Source organism: Passer montanus, unplaced genomic scaffold, assembly GCF_014805655.1.
Source record: "Passer montanus isolate IOZ18808 unplaced genomic scaffold, ASM1480565v1 scaffold53, whole genome shotgun sequence".
Taxonomy (NCBI): domain Eukaryota; kingdom Metazoa; phylum Chordata; class Aves; order Passeriformes; family Passeridae; genus Passer; species Passer montanus.
The window spans coordinates 8,604,504-8,625,390 of NW_024370263.1; the positions used below are offsets into that span (position 1 = coordinate 8,604,504).

Below are 20,887 nucleotides of genomic sequence, written 5' to 3' on the forward strand. Positions count from 1 at the left end.
GGATTGTGATTAGTGTTCTGCTGTCAGAAAGGTTACGTCTGGCTTTTTAACCCCCATACCTTCCCATATGCCTCGTCCTTCTTTGTACAGCAGTAGCACAGAGGCTGGAGGAGCTTCCTGATGTCCTTTTTCTGAGGGAGGTTTTGTTAGAGTCCAGTCATGACTGCAACAGTACTGGAGCTTCAGAATCTCACAGCAGTTTCCTACTTGCTTTGCTTCTTCTAGTCTGTGTTATTAGAAGGTGGTAGCCAGACTTGGCATCCATGTTTTTAACTATTCTCATGTTAGCTAATTAGATTGTTCTCTTACTGAAAAGAAAATTGCAAATAATATCAGAACTACATTATCTGATGTTAACTTTTCATGGGAAAGAGCTATTTTTTTTTTAGGCCCTATGTCATTTGTCATCTCAAGGCTTAGATTGGGGAGCCTTAAACTGAAGAAGGTAGGCCTGTGGGTAAACTCCTCGGAATTGCTTTGTGGAAAATGAAGAAATTCAATACTGGTTGCTGTTTGGAACACTTGTGTCTGATGTTTTGTTTTAATAGTGAAAAAATGTTTTGGAAACACTATTTATAAAGATAAGCTGTGGTAAATATGATCTTATTCAGCTGATAAATTACAACCAAAATTGTCCTGTGCTACAATGCTGACTGTTGTTCTAGAAAGTGTAATTTGCAAACCAGTGGGTTGAATTCATAATACTTACATAATTAATAAGGACTTGTTAACGTGTAGCTGGGGGGAAATTGTACACTAACCAAAGCGTAATAGTAAAGGGATTCATTTTAAATGTTCAAATGAGTACAGCTAAGAAGGAACTGAAGCCAGTTTAAGTCCCTTGAGGTCAAGCGTAGCAATGCATATTTTTGTACTGCATGGCTTTCTAGATAATGCAGTTCTCTTAAGTTTCTTAAAATAATGATTTTAATATTATCTTGATGCTGTAGTAATATATATATATAGGCAACTAATGCAACTGATGCTTTTCCTTTTGGCCATTAAAATTAATAAGAAACCATACTATTGACTTCAGTAAATACAGATTTGATGTCATTGTGCTTTTCCCCTTTGAGGACTTCCAGAAATCAATTCTGCTGGTCAGGGAATGGCTGCAGGGAAGATCTGCTAAATGCCTCGATTTCAATGTCATGTATGCTTAACAGCCAGAACAACCAAACTCTTGGTTCGCTATGTTAAATTACTTAACATTAATACATGACTCACCATGTAAATACTTTCAATGTTCTATAATATCCTTCTTGAATTTTTTTTGCTGTGAGTTCAGAAATCACGCTGAATGAGTCAGTCGTGTAATGGTAGAACCAGTAATTCTTACTTCCTTGAAAGTCTCAGCACATCTATTGCAACAAATACTTTGCTAGGGCCAGTGTTCTTCAGCAGAATGTTGGAACAAATCAAACATTATTCCTGTGAAATCTGATTATGTGAAAAATTTACATGCAGTTGTACATGAGGAAAAAATGTCATAAGCTTTCACTCTCTCCCTTGGAGTGAACTTTATGGATTTGTTTTGGGACCCTGGAAATCAAGACCTAAATAAATAGACAAAAGAAGTACATGCTTTTAGGGTCTAATTTTAAAATATAATTTTAAAGCAGTTTTTGGCAAAGTGTATGAGCTGATGAAATTTTTTTTGGCTGTAAAATAACACGTTTTTACTGTAGGTCTGTAGGTTTTACACCTTATGGGCTTACATGAGGCAGAATTATGGTCATGAGTGCTGAGTGATGTAAAATCAGCTGTTGTGTGATTTGCTGATAATGTGATTTTTCAAATGGCTGACAAAACTGCAGCTCCACAGACGTTGTATTAATGATTTCATAAGTATGCTGTTAGTAATTCTGCTCATTTCTTTTGAAAAGGGAGTGTCTTCTTCTGAAGATGTTCCAGCAGACACTGCCAATGATACACCAAGTGAGACTCAATTTGCAGATGAACATGCACCTGAAGATGCATCTGAGCCGAGTGCTAAGGGAGTTCCAGGAACTAAAAAGGATATTCCTCCTAAAGCTGTCAGTGATGGTAAACTGGTGAAAGGTATGGTAACATAATTTATTTGGCATGAAAATATTTCATAACTTATATATAAAGAAAGAAAAGAAGGCAGGGGAAAGTAGGGAAAAGAATTTAATCGTGTGAAAAATAAGTTTTTACTGAAGGCATCAAAAAATGTCTGCAATAAGTAATTTGATTATTTTTATATTTCTTTCTTATCGGACTATCAGGTATTTATGGTCTGACACAATAAATTGTTTTACTTCAGTTTTGTGCAAAGTTGAAGACTTTTATCAGAGATGCTAGTAAAATCTTTGTCATTTTCAACTTGACAGTTACAAGTTTTGTGCAAGAATGAAATCATTCTGAAGAAAAGCAGCGGCCTTATTGAAAGGATACACGTGGAGGAAGTAGTCTAGGCTTGTTGCTCTTTCTTTTCATGTTGGACATTAGTTATGCTGGAAGAAAAGGCCCCTTTCATTTCTAAATGAAATGTTTTTACTCTTGCAGTTACGGCAGCAGAGGGGCAGAATGGGAAGATCTCTCTGCAAGCCATTCAGAGCTAGCTAGCACACTGTTAGTGTCATGAATTGGAGAAATTATTGTTTATATCTGGGAGATGATTTATTGTCCTGTCAGGAGAAGATATGTTAAAAATTCTTATTTTCAGTAAAACCTAAAGATGTGCACATTTTAACTAGAACTGAAAGCTACTGAAAAAAAACAAACAAAACAAAACCAGAAAAAGCACTCTTTAACTGGGCTTCAATGGATGGAAACTTCCTTCCTGCCACCTGAGTGGCTTACCTAATTACTGATAATTTTATCTACTCCCTGTGGTTCCTTGGAATTCTCTCTTCCCATTTCTCAGTGCGATCCCATTTCCTTCACAACCAGCAAACACTGGGCTCTTTGCTGTGGCTGTCTGACTGTCCAGACTCTGCAGGTTCTTTGAACAGCACGAGTAGTTTCCCTGGTGCAGGAACAATCTTCCCTGCTTTCAAAGATGACTTATTAAGAGCTGCAATGTACACCAAGAAATATGTATTGTTTCAGTTGTCCTGCTATTAGTAAGTGGCAAACTGGAGCCTGTACTTTAATGGTAGTAATCTGTTCAAATTTACATAATGGAATATAACCAACGAGTCATTTCATGGTAACCTGATTCCTATAAACTTATTGTTATTTCCTTTAATATGGTACAAATCCCAATTTATTATAACCTAAATGCAATACTTGCCTCCAAGACAGACATAACATCCATACTAGACTTTTCTTCTGCCTCTGAAGAAGTAAAATCCCATTTTAGGATTTGTTCTATCCCATGAAAAAATTGGAAATCACGGTTACCTCTTCTCTTGGAATTCTGGAGTTCTTTGTTTCTGAGCATATTTCCTTACCCCAGGATTACCAAAATCAAAGCTTATCTTTTATGAACCATGGTATGTAATTTAATTACTGTATTTCAATTTCCCTAATTGCAGTCTCATAGGACATATATGCAAAAGGCATCTTGAGAAACATAAGTATTGCAGCAGACTGTATGGTACTGTGGTGTAGTGAGAAATTCTATTCTTCCGTTCTTTTTTCTTAAAAGTGTCATTTTGGATAAATGGGTTAGATATTAATGCTGAGGTTTTGGATTTTTTTTTTTTTTTTGAGATTTTTTTCTTTACACAGCAAATGAAGTTTCCAATGTTTGTTTAAGAACACGGAGTAAAAAAATAATTATGTTGTCCTTTTCACCAAAATAATTAGCATAATAGGATGATGACTTTTTTTGTGGTGTAGTTTGCCGGAGTAATAGGTAAAGTCAGGAAATTGAACATGCCTTCTACTGTAGTCTAATGATGTGTGAAATCTTACCCATTCATTCACAGCATCCTTTGCTCCAATAAGCTTTGCAATCAAGGCCAAAGAAAACGACCTTCTTCCTTTGGAGAAAAACCGTGTTAAATTAGATGATGACAGTGATGAGGAGGAAGAGGAGGGAAAGGAAGGCCAAGAGAATGCTAACAGTGCATCAAACCATACTCCAGCAATTACTGCTCCTTGTACTGCTCCTGAAGAGAAAAAGCCTCAGCTTACACAGGAGGAGTTGGAAGCTAAACAAGGTATTCCCTGCAGCACTGAAAACAAAATGTATTGAGTCCTTCACACAAACTGTGAAATTGCCATGTGTGACATTTTGGGTGTTTTGAATATTTTCTATGTCATGTTAATAAGAATCAGAATTTTGTTCCCACAATTTCCTCCTTATTTTTAACAATGAAGTCTTCATTCGTTGCTCAGACAAAATCAAACTTAGAGGACACAGGGGTGGTTGAATGCTTTCTCCTAATGCCTGATCTTTCAGAATTTTATTTTGGTTTTTCATTACGGCCTTCTGGTAAAGCACTGACTGTGTAGTTTCCAGATTGCATTAACAAAGCCCAGCAAAGACATACCTGTTTGTCATTTTCTTCAGTGAACAGTGAATTGCTGCAAGCTGTTTTTCATTTATATAGCACTCCCATATAGACTCATATCGCCTTGTTGATGTTTTGTTGCTCTTATAATGCAATGCCATTAAATCTTTGTATGGGTTTTTCCTGTTACTGTGTGAATGTGCATTAGGGCAGAAGGGCATGCTGTGTGAATTTGAATGAAATGATGTTTTAAAAGAATCCAGTTTCACCCATTCCTCCCCAAGGCTGTTTCACAGCAAAGTGTGGTTATTAAAGTGGATGTTCTGTCAGTATTTACCAGCTTAAAAACTCAGTATTTCTCACAACTATGAGTATGCCACAGGTATTTAGTTTCTCATTTTCAAAATGGCATTTTTTTGCTTCTAGTAGTAGCAGTTGCTTTGTAAACTGTAGTAGCACAAAGTATGCTGTGGCGTTACATATCTAAAGCAAATATGAAGTATTTTGTATAATAATAAAAATGAAGTGTAAAACACACTTAGATCTGTGTGTTGAAAAACCTGTGAACAAAACAATCCGGTTGCCTTGTACATATACAAAACACAAAAATGAAAGCATAAGATGAAAAATATTACACAAAGTAGCTGTTAGATGCATAGTTAAATCAATTAGCTTATTCTCTTCATGTAATCACATACAATGTGTAATCACACACAACAAAATCTGCTGGTTGTTACAATGATGAAACAGTTTCTGAAAATTTGTGGAGCAGCTCTTTCTATAAACCTATTAACATATATTTAAATAGGGCTGGAAACTGTGAAGATTACATCAATGGAAAGAGCAAACTGGAGAGTTAGCATCACTTTAAGACTTAAAAGAAGAAGCTTCTGAATTTGCAGAGCTACTTTCTTTAGGTAGCTTTTATAAATAGAAAAGGACAAGTATCCTGAATAATCAGGATTGGATTTTCTTGTAATTTTAAATTAGAAGTTTTTGCTTCACCTACACTTCTTTACATCTGCTTTACATTAAGCAGATGATGTATCTATTAATTAAGATGCCTGGAGTTTCTTAATTTCAAGCTGATGTTCTTATGTCATTGAATAGCTATATTGGAAAGGCTTGAGAACGGCTGGAGGGGGGCTGTTTGCTCATTTGTGATGGGGACAGGTGTTTGTTTTAAGGAAGCCTGAGTTCCCCAAGCATGACTCACGCTAAACTTAATGGTTAATTGTATTTTTTAGCAAAGCAGAAACTAGAGGATAGATTAGCAGCTGCAGCAAGGGAGAAACTTGCACAGGCCTCCAAAGAATCAAAGGAGAAGCAGCTACAAGCAGAACGCAAAAGGAAAGCTGCCTTGTTCTTGCAGACCCTCAAAAACCCTCTGGCAGAGGCAGAAGCTGAGAAGATTGAGGAGAATTCCTTCAGTAGTGAGGTAAGCAAGAAATAAATTTCTCTTTCCCGTAAAGCTAGTAGAAAACTGACCTCTGGAATGTGACTCTGACAGTGTGTTATAAACTTGACTGATGAAATAAAAGCTTTTCTAAATGGGGAGAAATTTGAATTTTAAACACTGTTAAGCTTTTCCCATTATCTTACATATGTCTCTCATCTGTCATTAAAGAATTGGTAGAGAAGTAGGCTGCACAATTCCTAGGTCGGTTAGACAGGAAAGGAAAAGGAGCTTCCATGTTTTAACTATGTACTAGTGATCCAAATGTTGGAATACTCACCTTGCAAGAGTATTGGGATGCCTTACTTAAGCTGTGATACTTTCTTACTTGATGTGTATATTGATGGTTTTGTTGTACATTACAAATACAAATATTATTGAAGTAGAATCTTGGGTTCCTGGATTTGGAATTACATTGTTTTCAGAAAAGCCAGTAAAATCACTCTTGTTTGCACTAGTCAAGCAAAATGTAATCTCTGGATAGTGATAGAAAATTTAAGATATTGATTGTGACAGACTGGCTACAAGAAAGAATGACATGGCTTCCATTGTTTACTTTCCCTCAGAAAGAATTCCACTACCTAGCAAGTAATTCATTGCCCAGTTCTTTATTTTTTCCAAATAAATAATGGATTACTCCTCAAAACACTTTGAAGAGAACAGCTGAAAGAGACATACCTGCAGTTTAGGTGATCCATACCAGGAGAGAGTAGCAGATATGTGAATTAAGTGTGGTCACATCCCAAAAGAGATCCTGTTTGGGTTTTTCATTGCTGCTGCTAACAGATTTTCCCTGAAACAAGTGTTCAGTACTTCTCTTTTCAGTTATATATTGAAGAGTGAATGAATAGAGACAATGACAATGCCAAACACCCCATATTTGCAATTCTACTCTTTTCCCAAGGGAATTTGTCAAGGACACGGATATTTCTAAGCTAAGGTTCCTTTGATATTTTTCTTTAAGAGAACGCCTGAAATAACCAGTGACAGCTGACTTTTTCAGAAGAGCAGATGAATGTTCTTGCTCACATCTGAACATACTGAAGTTCTAAGCTGAACTTGCTAGTGAGCTTCTCAAGAAAAAACTACACCCTATCCCACTTCTCAGAAAACTGATTTTCTAGAAATGTTTTTTTCTTCCACGGAAGTACAGTCTCAGAGAAGGCATCTATTTTTTCTTACACAAAAAATTCCAGTGTATTTGAGAATTTTAAAGTAACCAGTTTCACTGTTTCTTACCAGTAGAAACGGTTTGGAGGTGCTTTCATTATTAAAGGGTTTATTTAGAATTTTGGATGTGTATTTAAATGTTTTCTGATGGGACCTTGCTTTTTAAAAATAAAATTGGCTATTGTATTGGGAGTGCTTGTACTGTTTTAATGAACAGTCAAAAATGCCATAATGTCTTTGGAAGTTATATTCCTGCTAAATGTGGTTTGCTTAGTGACACACTTATATAGATACATGTATATAGACTTCTGTAGATAAAAGCTTATTTTGAAACATAAATGTTTTTCAGGCTTGTTTTTCCATTTGCCATATTCAAAAAAGCATCCATTTCCATTCATTCCAAATAATCTGCCTTTTACTCCCCTTGCCTGTTTTACCTATTTGTAACAGCCCATTTGAGCCAAGAAATTGTATTGAAGAAAGAGGAGTGAAATAATATTGCAGATTTGTTTAACCTCTGTTCTATTTACCCTGAGAACCCAGTATGCTGCATTATGATGTCTAAATCAGCTTGTAAATAAATAAGTAGCATTGGTTTGGTTTCTTAAGCTTTTTCAGTAGCGTTTCAGACTTTCAGCCATGTTTCAGACTAAAGATGCATTTAAAGACACTGATTGCAAATGCAACAGGAGATAACTACAGTGGCTGTAATATAAAGAAAGTATGTTAAAAAAATGAGTGAGAAAGATATGTAAAATTTTGTGGTTTGGTCAATGGAACTAATTGGCATAAATCAGAAAACAAAGAAAAAAAAATAATACTTGTGTCCACCTGAAACATTACTAAATGTATTTCATTTCCTGTTTTGGGGGTAGGAACATACAATGAGGAGTCCAGGAATCAAAGACCTGATATACACTGGTTATAGTTAATTTAGTGACATGACTTTTGTAGCTTAAAATTTGTCTCAAAAATGGAGTAATGACTGAGTTGTGTAATAAAGCTTGAAGAGGAGTTGAGAATATCTATGGGAGATGCATAATCTTCATTACATTGCCCCAGCCTAATAAGTATATAAAAAAACAGTAATGCTATTTATGTGTACATACAGCATACATTTCTGCTGAAAATCTGTTTATCACAATGTGCAGAAATACATTAAATGCACAAAGCTTTTGTGACCTCTGTCAGATTTTCCTGATACCTTGTATTTGTTGAAAGGATCACTAGTACGAAGTGTACATTACATCTTAGAATGAAATCGATTCTGCTAACTGCAGGTAAAGGACAGTCAGTACCACAGAACAGAGCGCTTCTAAGCTGTTTTGGCTTCAGCTGAATCTTAAAAATAGTTCTGTGTTTTCCATAGCTGAATTATTTCTTTTATATGGCTTCCTGTTTTTCTTTAAAGTGAAATCAAGCAAGAGAAACAAAAGGCTGAAAAAGCTTGAGCAGTGAAGCAGCACAGCTTTTCACAAATGGCTCCTTACCATCCTTGCATGCATTACAACAGTACAGTTTTGCATAATACTTCCTCAAACCTGTACTTGGAAAGCATGGAGCTTATCTCCGTTTGCAAAACTGATGAGCTTCCAGTGATGCTGTGGCCAGTGAAGTCTGTGCCCTTGTTCAGGACATGGACAAACAGTAACAGGATGATGTTTTCCCTTCTTGTGCTTACATGTATAATTAATGTAGACTCTTGGTCTTGGTGCATGTAGACTCTTTGGCACATCTGTCAGCATCACTGAGAAGTTGCCTTCATTCTGCAATGAATATATGTTCCTTGTCCTGGAGCAGCAAACAACTGCAGTTCTTCCATGCTGAGCTGAAATACATCAGGTTATATGGAGTGCTTCACTGAACTGCCTTTTTTACTTTAGAACAATAAAGTAAGGTGTTTTATGATCTGAAATGCAAATCTCATTCCAAAATTATTTGACTTAATTCAAATTTTAAGAAATAAGATTATATATCCTCAGTAGTGGGACGTGGCATGTTTTCTTCTGCATGTTCAAATGTCATATTTTACTCTGTGTCAGAAATGTTTTAGTGGTGATGGTGCTTTGATGACCATGTAAAAGCCAGTTGGTTATACCCAAACTGTTACCTGTATAAACCTTAGTATCTGATTTAGACAGAAGAGAAATCCACAATCATTATGCTGCAAAATCAGACAAACACATGATTTGAAAGTGATGCTGTTTTAATAGCTTGTCCCAAATGTCATCTGCTGTTACACTTCTGAATATATAGATTCTGTGGCACAAAGCAAGACTTTCCTTCCATTGAACTGAAAGAATTGTTGATTAACTCTTTACAGTTCTGACATTCTTCACTCTTTGCAGTTGTGATCTAATATAGGATTCCAATTTCTGTAAAAGACATATAAGCTGTTTGTAATATTATTGATAATGTCCTTTGCTAGTTGATTTTGTTTGGCCAGACACAGTGCTAAGGTTTTGTTTTGTTGCAATAAGCACATTCTGGTTAATTTCTAATTTTGACTTTATGTATTGATTAAGTCGTGTAACCCCAGAATAACTAACATGTGTTCTGGGCTTATGAATACTGCAAATATGCAAATGCACTGAGGTACTCATTTCTGTTCTCATATGGCTATAAATTCTCCCTATTTACAGAGCTCTTTCCTAATCCATTCCTGCTAAACAAGAGTTGTCAAATCATTTTTTGGCATTTCTTTTGTCAGATTTGCTTCAGTCATGCAAATAAAATGCTGAAGAATAACTCTGCCAGAGAATTTGTGTGACAGTGCAGCATTTAGTAAAGGCCAAAATAATAGACAAAGAAGTGATATTCAGTGAATGCTATCTGAATGTTTACAGTTTAACTTCTTAGAAGAGCTCTTAGACAATGTAAATCTCTCAGTCCTTGAGATATATAATACATTTCATCAGGTAACACGTTTGTTTCCATGCTTTCCAAAACTGTTCTGCTGGCCTGCATATTGGCAGAGCCTGATCAGTTAAAGCAGAATGCTTTGTAATCTCCCAGTTCTGTGTTTACTGTGATTTTTTTTTTTTTATTTTATTGTTTTTATTCTTTTCTGCACTCATGCCTCCAGTTTCAGTTCCCATGACCTTATTTTCCAAGACAGTTTATTTGTTTCCAAGTATTTATACAGCTAGAAATTTTATTTGTGGCCTAGCAATTTGCTGACTGCTTTCACTGAGCTCTGTCTTCTGCTGTGGTGAATCAAGTCATTTTGCTGGTGCTGTGTTTCTTAAAGGCAGCTGGAGTTGCCACTGAGGGAAGTGGCCTCAGGTGATTTGTTTCAGGTGATTGTCATAAGGACATGACATCTGTCACCAGAGCATTTGGGCACAGTGGCAGATTGGTGACTTCTCCCTGTGTGTTACCTGTTGTATTTCATTGAAGAGCCTGCATATTTCATCTGGGGGTAGCTAAAGTTAACTTCCTGTGGCTCTCCAGATGTGATTCGTCAGTAGCCTGAAGCAGTGCTGTTCCAGTCCACCAGGCAGCCAGCCTGCATCTGAGCTTCCCAGAGAGCTGGACAACACTGTCACTCCTTAGTGTCAGCTTCCTGCAAGTCAAGGAGAGCTCAGTGGCAGCAGTAGATGCTTTTAGTGGAAATATAGTTGGCCTTAGCATTGTGTGGTTCTTTGTTCAGGTGGCTGAGAAAATCTCTGCGTGTGAAGTAAAAGTAAATGTGTCATTCATTTATTAACTTCCTTCTTGGCAGTGATAGGAGAGCTTGTGTTTTATGTGGCCAAATGAACCTGAGCAGTGAAAACCATTGGGTTTTTCTCCTCTCTCATTTTCCTCTTAACACTACTTTGCCTACAGCTTTTTCGTTTGAAGCTACTAGAGATGTTTACTTCAAGGCAGACTGGGCTATTCCATATTCAGTAGTGTTCAAAGCAAAAGCTCAGGTACCATATCAAGAGGTGAATAATGTTGTCAAAGGAATAAAAGTCAACTCTGGTAGCCTTTTATGAAACTGGAGATGAGGTGTCTGCAGTTACATATGGAGTTCCTGAAATTTGAAATAGGCCTCTGGTAGACCACTCAAATGATCATGCTGTAAAATGTTGATAATCTTTAAAACAAGCTACTTTAGTACTGCTTTGTTGCTGGTTTTGTATATATTGTGATAGCAATTATCAGTAAAACATGAAAAAATGTCATGTCTCTAACTTGAAGCAGAGCTGCCTTTTTTATTATTCAAATGTGATTGTTCAGTTACTGTCTGTATGTATTAATGGTTGGAGAAGGGTAAAAAGAAAGAAAAAGATCACTTGTTTCTAATTTGGTTATTTCAGGTTTTAATGTATTACTTTTTATTCCAGTCATGGTAAGCATCCTTGTATCAAACAGTGAAACTCAGATGAGGTGGAGCAGAAATTATGACAGGGAAACTGATTTCTCCAGTTGCCTTGAAATGACAGCTAGGGGAATGACAGGTTTTGAAATGAGGAGCATATCTATGGTGCCTGACTTGAATTGTTCTAAAGAAGGCATTGAGCTGAATTCTCTGAGGTTCAAGCTGATAATTTGAAAATGTTGTGGTATGATTTGCTTAATCTCCTTCAGCTGGAATTACTCACTGAACATTAACTGTGCATGGACCTGTTCTTTCTTTGAGATTAATAAATTTTGTGATCTTCCCAATCCTTTACATTTCAAATATATTTTTTGAAAAGTTCAGACATAATTTCTATCAGCACTGGTTCATTTTGCTGTTGAAGTTGGTCATCAAAACAGCACAGTTCAGGGAGGAAAGAGACACTAAGACTTAGCTTTGAATGTCAGTAGTTCCTGATTGTATTTCCAGGTTTATCCTGTTTAAAGTAAAACATGTAAATAGACTAAAAGATACCTGAATAGTACCCATTCTTTTAGAACACATTTCTTCTAAAAACTAAAGATGAAAACTTCAGAACTATGTCCTGGTTAAGCTGACAGTCTTAGTATGCATATACCAACTTGCTTGTGTCTCTCTGGGGAGCTGTACAGGCCTCCATTAAATTTTGCTGGATGCATGTGTTTGAAGATGTCAGCCGTACTTCTGCACACTTTACATAATCCCAATGCAGCACTAACTAACTTCGACTAACTTTGGAAACTGATCACTGTTCTTTGTTTATCTTTGATTTCAGAGCATCAGTAGTATACCATGTCCTGTGACTGCAGTCAGAACTTTACCCACCTTAGAAGTTAAACAAGCAGAAAAGCCTTCAAGCAGAAGCAGAGATCTTCCTAGAGATGAAGAAAAGGAAAAGAAAAGGAAAAAACACAAGAAAAGATCTCAGTCAAGATCTCGATCACCATTCAAGTATCATTCATCATCTAAGTCCAGGTCTAGATCACATTCAAAAGCAAAACATTCACTTCCCACTGCCTATAGGACTGTCAGGCATTCAAGGTGGGTTTGGAAACCAAACACATTCTTTGGCATTCTGTGTGGGTTAACACGTAAAACATCTGCGCGCTTCTTCCATTACATAGGTGATTTTATACCCATTGCAAAGGTCACAGTCACCTTGAAGGCAGTATGTGGCACATACAGATCAAATGTGGCAAGTCTTTTGAAAAAATCCTTTTAGTAAAATAATGAATCATTAATTTCTAATTACTTAGTGCAAAACTTTTACCAGTAAATGCTTTTTCCTGATCTTCTTTGAAGTACCTAGTAATAGTACATAGGAATGTGATGACAGCAGGAAGAGAGCTTGCTAGTAAATCTGTGGCTCTTACTGGAGCAAAGTAACTTAGACAATATAAGAAATAGAGGTAGAGTACTAGGTGATTGAGCAGCAAAGCTCAGAAGAAAACAAAGCAGAGCAACAAGTGAAAAAATATGATGAAGAGATATGGTAGGAATCCAAGAAGAGTGAAAACAGAGGGGAAAGAGAGAGATACTACAGAAGAATGTAGCCCAGTACTGTTAACTCTGTACTTAATCATTAATGAGATTAAATACACTATGCTAATTATCCAGCTATAAGATGATGTATATTGTGTTTTACTGATACTGTTAATTCCTTCAAAGATATTTGGGTTAGGCACCTTCAAAGTTTACTGTCTGTAAAATTTGTCATATCATGTTCTACCGCTGTGGTCAGTAGGAAGGACTTTGAGGGTACATTCTGTGGATCAGCATACAGAACAGTGTAGCTACTTATGAAGCTTGTAGTTCAAGCAAACTGCGTATAGATACTGCCACAGCTGTGTAAGTACGTGATGCATGTGAATCCGTACAGTACTTCCTCTTTGTGTCTCTTGTCTGCCTGAAAAGAGCTGCTAGCCCCAGATGACAGTGTGCCAAAACTTCTTTTAGTTTTCTTGTGCTTTTTTTGTTTAATGAAGTGTCTTAACTACACTAGCAGGAGTGTTAACATGTTACAACTTACCAGTTTATACTTGATTTTTAAGAACAATACTTTGCTGCAGAAATCTCTGCTACTCAGAGATGCCAGGAATTAAGTGAGCACAACTTGGACTGAAATGATCAGTCTGACACGCTGCTTATTTGATGACCTTTGACAGTAAGTTGTCATGACATGCTGTGTCTTAACCAAAAGTCATCAAGAATAGGTAATCTACAGGAGCTAATCTGTGTTTGCTGTCTTGAGTTTGCCTCCTGGCGCAAATCAAATGACAAGCACACAACAGCATGAAAATCATGAATCACCACAACACCTGATTAAATCTAGCTAGATATTTCCTTGATGAGCTGTTGAATTCTGAAATCTCAGAACTCCAATAAACTTGATGTTGGCTGGCTGAATTTTAAAATTATGTAGAAAAACAGCACCAGATTTTGCACTGAAAACATTTTGAATATTTTAACTTCATAAAAGTTAAAGGTGAACAGGAAAGGCCTTGTAGAAGAAAGGGTGGTGATTGAAGGTGTGCTTTATTTTCTTTTGCATCTTCAGAAGTAATAAAGTTGAAAAATTCTGTTCCAATAACAAGAAGTTAATTCAGAGCATGTTTTGCATATTCATTTTTCTGGTTAAATGCCATACCTATGTTACAGAAACAAGTTTAAAAAAATTGTAGCTACATAGAGAACCCAGATAGTACTGGCTTAATTGTGGCATGTGGTGTGCTAACAGCAATTCTCTGTATAAATGCTTGTTATTTTCTGGAACAAAATTAGTCCTATAAAGCTCGGTATCATACAGTTTTAATGCTAGACCTACATGACAGATTAAACAAGCCATGTACACAGTAAACAGTGTCCCAGAGTTCTGTAAGGTACTGCAGAACAAACCTGTCATTCCCAGAGAGGTAATTAGTTATTACAAGTACTTGATATAAAAAATAGAGCACATTTATTAAATCTGTCTTGAAAAACAAAGGTTTTGGTATCTTAGTAGTAAATGTAGTAAATACTGAAGCACTGTTTTTATTTCTCAGGGGCTTCAAAGCATGGTTAAAGAATTGGGTCTGAGCTGTTTCTGGCAGTGATGCTGGGTGTCAGAGCTGGGGTGGGCAGTGGGCTCTTCCAGCTCATGTGTGTAACTGTAAAGAAGAGTGATGTTCACCTCAATCTCTATTTCCTACCCGTAGATAAATCTACTGGTTTGTGAGTGTGAGAGGAGATTAAGGGAAGCAGAAGCACTTGTTATATACCGAATGATTTAGTGATTTGATTCGGGGAAATTTGGATGTTCATTTTGAACTAGAGATGGAAAGTCTAAGCTTCTTTTCAGTATTGCTGCTTTACTTTATACTGTTTAGTAATAGAGTAGTACTAAAGCACATAATATATCCAGTTAATGAATATTAGCAGTAATTAGCTGTATATTTTATTAACAGGTTACTTTGCGGTAAGTTTGGATAGGGTGCACCTGTGTGGGAGTTTGTGTGAGACTTTTTGCCTCAGTTTCAGGAATTCATTAGACTTGGAAGTAGCTGTTCTTTGTTAAAAAAGATTGTTTGGTGTTAGGGTTTTTTCCTCCTACAAAAGTGATTTTCTTATTGCTGAGGCAGTGTCTAGTTACATAATTTTAATTCCAGTTTTGTAATGAGACATGCCAAGCTTCATAACCCTTTGAACTTTTGGGACCCTTCTAAGCATAAGTCATAAAGGAATAAAATACCTTCTGGAATTACAGTCTAATGAAAGTTACAATTTACATATTGCAGTAAAACTGAGTGGCTGTTTTCTAATTGTTTGAAGCAAATGGCCAAAGTTCTTAATATTTGATGATTGGAAGAATGCTGTAGAACCACAAATGCCAGTTCATAAAAATAAAGCTAATGTCTTTTTCTTTCTGATTGTTTGGACTTTTTTTAGGCTGGTCCATACAGGCGTGTTTCACTAAGGTTCAGCTTTTGGTTAAGGGACTAAGCCTTTTCAGGATTCTAGTTAATACCAAAACTAGGACATTTTAGTCTGGATGTGAAGTGTGTGCCTCCATATCACAGACTCACAGCATCCACAGCGACACTGAGCATGGAGCCGAGTCTGAGCAGCTCATCAGTGGCAGCAGCAGCAGAGTGGAAAAATTATCAGGCAACTTGGGCAATGAAAAGATTTGACTGCTGGAGCTCTTTTGAGGGAAATCCTGGTAAAATGTCAAGGTGTCTGACTGAACCCAAGTTTTATAATCTGTTGTTTTTTTCCTTTTTTTTTTTTAATCCTTCTCAATGGCTTGGTAAAGATCAGATTTTATAAGTGTCAAAGCAGTTAATTTGCAACAGTTATCTGCCATTGTGATAATTTCTTTTCAGTTGGGCTTTTTTGTTGTAGGTGTAACAGAAATGGCTCAGGACTTTGTAGGTGTGTATATATTATCTGTATTGTGTGAACCTGAAGATCTCTGATCTTAACTGGGCACGCTTTCTATTTTCTCTTCTTGATCTCCTCCTCACTTTTCTAGGAAGAATATTTCAATCAAAGTGCTAGTGCCAGAGAACATTGATAATGTGTTATTGGTCACTTGCACTGGTGAAAATATTGTCTGTGCTAGGATTGTTCTGCAACATCCAGGACATTTCCGGGACTTGTCGGTGTTAGACAAGCCACTGCATCAAGAATGTGCATTTATCTCTATGAGACATCAGTTCTAAAAGCACACCACTAATTTGAGAAGACAAGGTCAGGCCTGCCAATCCCAGGCTTCGCGCAAATTGGATTTCTGCATACCAATTTTAGCAAACTGTTGCCACAAAAGGTGGCTGGACTAAAAGAAAGTTTTTCCATCAAATAATACAGAAGTGGTCATAGCAGACAAGACCAAAAAATATTTCATTTTTTTAGCCCCCTATTGGGCGTGAAAAGCAATGGATAACTTCATCTCAAATGTTTTGGGTAGGCAGGAAATTTTTATGTAGCTGACAATCTTGGAGCCTAAATGCACCATGTTGGTATAAAATAGGTATTTGCATTTGGTGAAGTACAATTCCACTGAAGTAAAAGTTTTGAAATAAGTAAAAAAAAGCAAACTTTTGAATGTTTTTTCTCTCCTCAGGTCCCGATCAAGGTCACCCCGGAGAAGGGCTCACACACCAGAACGGCGGAGAGACGAGAGAAGCGTTCCCACAGCGTATCGCATCAGCAATAGTCCTGGGAACAGCAGGAAGCGGCCCCGCTCCAAGTAAGGGCTCCTGGACCTGGACCCTGGGGTCTTGGCATCCTAACAGTCTGATGTCTTGTAGACTCCTTAGCTAGAACTTAACCTTTGTATGTTCTGGAGATTAATTTTGATAGAAAAATACTTTTTCGGAAAAAAAAAAATTATGGACGCATTTGTCATTCTTCCCCGTTCTTGCATATGTTTGAACAGCAGCTGTCCAGTCAAATTGGTGGATGTTAATATACTGCTGTTTGCTGGCCATCAGAGTTCAGATTTCACTGGGAGTTTTGCATTACACTCATGTTGGATTATTTTCTCAAGCTGTGATTGTGCAAGCTGTATGACCTCTGTACAAGTCATAGCACAACTATGATGTCAACTTTCTTGACATCACATCATATCTGCATAAGGGCAACGCTGATTTAGCAAACAGTTATTTTACAGTTATTTTACTGGCAGACTGGAATGTGAAGTGTGAATTGTGGTATAGCTATATACCCAGCATGGAGCACATCAGGTACCCCTAAGTCCTTTGTTTCAGCTTTCATACTGACAGACATTTGTGGATCTAATTTCTAGGTCTGAAACAGTTTGCACTTAGGCACACTGTTAGGTCCAGATTAGTCTGAGTGCAATACAACATCTCATTTAAAATTTTGATCCTGTGATTTGATGCATTGCAGGTTGGATCACAAGGGAAGAGGCTTTTTTTTGTTTTAAAAACTGTGGGTTTGCCTTGTAGATATTTTGCATAGCCATAATTCCAGATTTTGTTTACTTTATGAGCTAGGAAAATTGTAAAGGGATATCAACTTACATTTCTTACTGCATCCTTAGTGTCTAGTCTTGTTTGGGAAGGAACTTCCCTCTAGCACAATTATTCTGCAAATCTCCAGTGAAAGGCTTTTTGTTGTTGTCCTGCATTCCGAGTGAGAACCTCAGGAACCAGTAGTTACCTAAGGTAATATATTAAAAAGAGCTTCTGAGAAAGTATTTTGTACAACCATAAACATGCAGTATTGGGTAAGACTAATGCTTGCTGAGTGCAAGAGAAACATCCTGAGGAAGAGGGTATATAAGCTTTCAGAAGTGTGCAAAGTAACTTCAGCTTAGCTAGTGTAATATTCTTCTTTAAATATTCTTCAATGCAATATTTTCTTCTCACAGAAGTCCCCATGAAAAGAAGAAGAAGAGGCGGTCTAGATCACGTACTAAATCCAGAGCTAGGTCTCCCTCACCATCCATGTCGCCAGGCAAACCATCCACACACAAAAATTCTGTACATTCAACTAGTGTCTCTCCCGTGGAGAGCAGGGAATCCAGCCAGGAACGCTCCAGGTACTGTGCTCTGTTACTGTCTTACTGCAGTGCTGCTGCCTCTTGACTGTCAGGGTGTCTGACCAGAGTCATGGGGTGAGGAGTTTTGTGTCTGTGCAATGTGTGCTTATCAAAAGTAAAAGTCACTGGGAGCACAGCACTATCTGCATCAGTGTGATAAATGTGTTGGATCTCTTTTGCTGTCTGGAGTAAATATCTCAACCTTACAGGAAAACAGGTGCAGATAATTCTGCAACCTCTTTCTAAGTTGGAAATTGGAAGCTTTCATGAAATGAGAACTCTTTGAAGTAGAACTTTAATATTGTGGTTTGAATTGTAACATGTGTCAAGATTTGTGATTAAATTATTTCTAGAATATAGAACAGGCTGTTAAAAATTTTCAAGCTGCTGTTCAGATTTGTCTGAGCAGTTGTACAAGTGATTTTTCTGACCCTGACTTATATCCTCCGGTTGACTGAGAGAGCTCTTGACTAACACAGGAGAGACATGTACAATAAAACCCAAATCAAGATGGTGAGTGAAATGCATTTTCAAAATTTTTACTATAAATTTATAATTTTATTTTTTAGGGGAGTTTCTCAGGAAAAAGATGGCCAAATCTCTTCAGCAATTGTGTCGTCAGTGCAGAGTAAAATCACTCAGGTACAAATAGGCAAATTCAGAGTATATTGCCTAAATCAGTATGTCCAACATATTGTTTTCTTCTCTTATCACCTTGGACAATTGTGAACTTCACGTATGATGTAGAGACATGTTCACTGTCTTTATTAATCTGTTTGCTTACAGGAGCAGCAGTTTTGTTGCTTCTCTAGGTGCTGTCCTTTCAATTTTAATCAAGCCTCTAAAGACCAAGCTAAATTCATTAGGCTGCAGTTGTATCCACTGTAAAGATGCTGAAGTCCACGTTACACTGCAATACTCCCTTTATCAACAGCCCATCTTACCATGTAGAGCTCTTAACAAGTTTCATGGAAGAAAGAAATATTTAACTCCTTTCAGTTGGTTAAGCCAACTTTAATGGAAAAGTTGTCTTGATTATGATTTGAAAAATTTACAGTAGAAAATCAGAGCTGCTTTTTATATGCTGATGTTTTTTCAGTTGATAAGTTATTCTTTCAAGAAATAAATATTGTTCAAAAATCTAGTTCTGCCATGGAAATAGTGGTAGTTGGAAATGAATACTAGTGGTCTAGTACATTACATACAAAATTTGATCTATTTCTTATGACAAGCCTTAAACGAGATTATTCAGGAAAAATAGCAAGTATAGGCAGCAGAGAAAGAAAAAGGAGTGTTAATGTCACAGCACTTCTTATGCTACCAAACAAATGCATGGGAATTCCTGGTATGAGAAATGAGGTACAAACTACAGCATGGTCTTTAAAGGAGAGTAAAGATCCCACCCTTCAAATACATACACCCTTCAAAGGTCATTGGTTTCTGCATTTTTGGGTTAAATGTTGCTTATAGCACAGCATTTCCTAGTTTAATATTAGACTGCTTATTTGAAATACAGCTGTAAGAGGCGGAATAATTACTGAATCAAAATACAGTTCTTGGTTGCTATTTGCAAAAAGTAAAAAGTAGGATTGAAACTTGTGTGGATCTGCAAGATATTTTCCAATACAGATGAGTTTATCATCTCTTTATCATTAAGGGCTCCAAAAATGGAATTTAACTAATTATTAGATTGTTGTCCTGGCTGACCCGAACCAAGTCAGTACTTTTTCTTATTCAGATCCTTCCATCTGTAAAGCAGAGGGAATAATGTTGCTAAATTCCCCTCTGGTGTGTTTTGAGAACTTCAGATTCAAAATGCTTTAAAAGCGCTAAGGAATTTATTTATGTTGCATTTGTGAACAAACGTTTCAGTAACTCTGATTTGTTAGTGATACACGCTTTTTATTTTGTCATCATTTTTTGCAACCCAGTTATTCAATGTTGTTTACATGAAATTTCATTTCTTTTTGTAATGCTGTTCCAACTGGATGCTCAGACATGACTGAGCAGTCACTTGGACATATGAGAAAAGGCCTCTGCTGTGTAAATTTTTGGTTCAGATTTACAAAGCAAGGAAAAAACATTTCTGCTTTAGAGTCTTACCAGTTCTCTCTCTTTTTCTCTTTCTCTTTTCTTTTTTTCCTATTATAAACCTCTAGTGGTTAGTAATTGTGTGTTTATTACAGGGTTTCTTTGAAGATATGGTGATAGTTTTTCCATTTCAATTGATGCGATTTCTGTGCTTTGTTGTATAGAAACTGCTCAAAATATTTATGCAGAGCACTTTGTTGCATTTTGGTAAAACCAGAATTCCGTTGCTGTCGTAGGAACTTTCTCCAAATTTTTTGACTCATTTAGCCTAGGAGCTAAACATTTGATAGTCATGACTCCAAGTATCCCACATGACTGGAATACACACTAACCCTTTCATGTGGATTTTTGCAGTCATGTGTTTTATCTCTGTTCAAAGCTCAGACATGTTGGATCATTTTCCTTTTATTTGCTACAGGATCTTATGGCCAAAGTGAGAGCAATGCTTGCAGCTTCCAAAAACATCCAAACCAGTGCCTCCTGAGACCTGTTGGAACTGACCATCAGAAAAATAAAAGAACAATTGGAAAAGAACTGCCTCATCTCAAATGTACAGCTGAGCTTGGCTCACTTGGTTCACAACTCGCCTAATTTACCAGAACTCAAGAAGCTAAAACCTATCTTTCTGTACAGAAGCATCTCCTTGAAATTTCATTAAATTTTTTCAGCCAGAATATCTTTGAAAAGTTTTTGGGTTTTGTAAATTGATTTTTTTGGACTAATTCTTCAATAACATTTTATGATCAGCAGTCTGTATGTGTATATTTGTAAATACTATGTTTCTGTGAAAAGTATTACACAATAATAAAGAAGGAAACATCTTTCATTAGCTA

General features: G+C 36.7%; 1 protein-coding gene across 3 annotated transcripts in view; it reads left to right on the plus strand.

Moving 5' to 3' along the window:
- The window catches only part of LOC120509597 (splicing factor SWAP), a 33,353-nt gene extending 12,466 nt beyond the window's left edge, over positions 1-20,887 (plus strand). Inside the window, exons 11-19 of one of the 3 annotated variants that reach the window (XR_005629297.1) lie at positions 1,887-2,061; positions 3,900-4,133; positions 5,675-5,865; positions 12,195-12,460; positions 15,344-15,630; positions 16,521-16,646; positions 17,793-17,963; positions 18,533-18,605; positions 20,473-20,880. Coding sequence is in view for 2 of the 3 variants with exons in the window: in XM_039724423.1 (XP_039580357.1) it covers positions 1,887-2,061; positions 3,900-4,133; positions 5,675-5,865; positions 12,195-12,460; positions 15,475-15,630; positions 16,521-16,646; positions 17,793-17,963; positions 18,533-18,605; positions 20,473-20,538 (1,458 nt within the window). In the remaining variant the exon portion in view is untranslated. Of the gene's footprint in view, positions 1-1,886; positions 2,062-3,899; positions 4,134-5,674; positions 5,866-12,194; positions 12,461-15,343; positions 15,631-16,520; positions 16,647-17,792; positions 17,964-18,532; positions 18,606-20,472 lie in introns of all 3 variants that reach the window. The other 2 variants (XM_039724423.1, XM_039724422.1) reach the window with 2 other exon arrangements.